Source organism: Melanostigma gelatinosum (genome assembly GCF_949748355.1).
Source record: "Melanostigma gelatinosum genome assembly, chromosome: 3".
NCBI lineage: Eukaryota > Metazoa > Chordata > Actinopteri > Perciformes > Zoarcidae > Melanostigma > Melanostigma gelatinosum.
In genome coordinates, this window is record NC_136636.1 from 2,430,754 (window position 1) to 2,433,824 (window position 3,071).

The 3,071-nt window shown below is 42.8% G+C and overlaps 1 protein-coding gene across 1 annotated transcript in view; it reads right to left on the bottom strand.

Annotated features, from left to right (window-relative positions):
* Window positions 1-233: 233 nt before the first annotated feature.
* Window positions 234-3,071, bottom strand: part of LOC306775301 (delta-1-pyrroline-5-carboxylate dehydrogenase, mitochondrial-like) — a 6,332-nt gene continuing 3,494 nt past the window's right edge. The window contains exons 4-8 of the mRNA XM_079265627.1: window positions 2,743-2,790; window positions 2,505-2,657; window positions 2,287-2,408; window positions 1,957-2,075; window positions 234-1,369 (exon numbers count right to left, since the gene is read on the bottom strand). Coding sequence (XP_079121753.1) covers window positions 1,257-1,369; window positions 1,957-2,075; window positions 2,287-2,408; window positions 2,505-2,657; window positions 2,743-2,790 — 555 coding nt within the window. The 3' untranslated portion in view covers window positions 234-1,256. The remainder of the gene's footprint in view (window positions 1,370-1,956; window positions 2,076-2,286; window positions 2,409-2,504; window positions 2,658-2,742; window positions 2,791-3,071) is intronic.

Below are 3,071 nucleotides of genomic sequence, written 5' to 3' on the forward strand. Positions count from 1 at the left end.
AGATAATGACATCACATGAAAGTGTACGTCTCACTGAATCTAAAAACACGTGTTTCATGTCTGTGTGGTCAGATTTGACTGATAACAGAGAAGGAATGAGATTTTTGGCTATGACCTTGTTAAAGCACTGTTACTGTGGCCCCTCACTGTTATGAACTATAATACAGCCACAATATGCATAAATAATCAAAACCAAGAAATGATTAGAAGCCGAGAAACAAAAACAGCCCAAATGAAGATAGTAATAATTTAATATTTATTGTTAAAGATTAACAATCTACTTTCACAGAGGCAGGCACGTTCTGACAGCAAGAGATAAAATATAAAATACTCTTCAGAAAATATTCGTTACTCATACCGTTTGATAAAAGACAAACCAGCAGAAATGTAAGTCATGATGAACATTTTCAGCACATTCAAAAATGCAAAGTGACGTTTCAACACGTAGCGATCACATCACAGCAGGTTACACATTAAAGTCATCAAATTCAATCTTCAGGACACTTTCACAGCTGACTTCAATTAAACTGATAATAACTGCTGTGACAAAATTCTAACAAATTTGGGACAAAAGAGGAAACAAACTGTTTCACACAGATCTCTGAAAGTGTTCAGATTATTAGAACTTTACACAAACAGATATGAGACATTAATGGGCTTTGTGTTCAGAGACGTAACAGAGGAAAACGTGTTGTGTTCCGATATTGACCTGAAATAATATCTGAATTCAATGTGGGGCTGCAACTTATGATTATTTTCATTTCATTAATAAATCGATCAGTTATTCTCTCGATTAATCGTTAATTAAAGAAATCCAGTTTATTTTCATAGAAAAGTAAGAAAAGAAGGAAATGTTTAAAACTCAGAAGATGGATTCTGTTTTTAGATTGATCCATCAGCAAAAAAGCAGCGGATCATTTTGACAAGTCGATTAAAGCTCTAATCGGATTAAGATTAAAATATATTTATCGTTGAGCATCAACAGACAGTTTTCATTGGACGGCAACTAATTAACAGTGAAGCAAACGGGCGGATCAAGTGTGCAGACGATCGTCACCACGGAGCTCCAGATTGATGGACGGAAGACTTTCTCACCACTCGGCTGCTGATTCTGCTCCACTCGTGTCCACAAGACTCCTGGTTTCATGTCACAGGAAGTCCACGTGATGATGTTGTTGTGGTTGGAGAATCAGCAGGTGGAGGGAGGGGGGGGGGGGGGGGGGCTCCGACTGGACCAGCAGGCAGCAGCACCGGACTCAGCCCATGTAGGAGTAGCTCCAGTCCGTGAGGGGGACGTGGGTCTGCTTCACCACCTGCGGCGACGTCCATCTCAGGACGTAGTGTGGACCTCCGGGTTTGTCATTCGTCCCTTGATGGAGAGGAAAGTTCAGTTCATATTTACTCATTCTGTAGATATTAAGAGTAAATCCAACTCTGACGTGTCCAACATGAAGCTCAACAACACATCCAGTAGAACCCGCTCCACAGACCGAATGATCAACAAGGAAACTATCCTCATGAACCGGAAATCAAGACGTGAAATCAGCATCACGAATCTACTCCTCTGACACGTATAAAAATAAAAACACTGACTGACTTCATTTGGAATACATCTGTTAAAACCCTTAAATTTTACACAAACAAATCAACTCTTTCTGCCTGGTCACCATCCACGATAAACATACACACCATCACACACACACACACACATCCCCATCTCTTTATTAATTCGTTTTATTTTTTAATTGTTGTTGAGATATACACACACACACACACACACACACACACACACACACACACACACACACACACACACACACACACACACACACACACACACACACACACACACACACACACACACACACACACACACACACACACACACACACACTATATATTCTAATTATTATTGGTGGAATAATATTTAATATTGATATTAAAAACAACAGTTACCTGAAGTTCTGGCTCCACCAAATGGCTGCTGAGCGACTACGGAGCCGGTGCATTTGTCGTTCACGTAGTAGTTCCCCGCAGCGTTTCTCAAGACTTTAGCGGCCTCGTCGATCACATTCCTGCAAAACACAAACAAACATTTTATGAATGAATCACGACAAACTCTGCAGCGTCTTTTTCATAAGTGGATTTATATGTTTTGAACGATGAGTTGAAACATGCTTAGACTCCTGATTAAAGACGTGTCCCTCCAACACTCCTGCTGAACCCTGGTCCCCGTCTTGTGTGTGTGTGTGTGTGTGTGTGTGTGTGTGGATAAACGTGTCTCACTGGTCCTGAGCGAACACTGCTCCCGTCAGAGCGTAGGGAGACGTGCTGTCTATCAGCTGCAGCACCTCTTTGTAGTCGTTCTCTGGATACACATAAACGGCGAGAACGGGCCCGAAGATCTCCTGCACGACACGAAAAACACAACCAATGTTTGTAATATAAGGTATACGCTGCCGTGTGTGTGTGTGTGTGTGTGAGAGAAGATGAGCGGCCTGCACCTCGCTCATGATGGCGTCCCGCGGGTCCGTGGTCTCGATGATGGTCGGCTCCACAAAGTAACCCTTGCTGTCGTCATAGTTCCCGCCAGCGACCACTTTCAAACCGGAGGAGGACTTGGCGCGGTCGAGCCACTTCTTTATCCGAGCAAACGACTGCAGGAGGAAGTGCAGTGAGTATAAAACACAAAGAACACACACACACACTTTATTTTGAAACAACAGTTGAAGGAAGCTCCACCTTGTCGTCGATCACAGCCGATAAGAAGGTGCTGAAGTCTTCAACAGGCTGAAGGACAGAAACATCATCGATCGTTAACGTTGATGGGAATCGATTCCCCGTATCAAATAGCACCAAAGTACTGATCAGCTTCTCTTTCACGTTGTGTGGAATTCATCGTCACACTGAGCTCCTACAAGCACACGCAGTACTTTAGTAGTACTCACGTCTAATACTGTGAGCTGCTGGTGAATGTAGTACTTTAGTAGTACTCACGTCTAATACTGTGAGCTGCTGGTGAATGTAGTACTTTAGTAGTACTCACGGCTAATACTGTGAGCTGCCGGTGA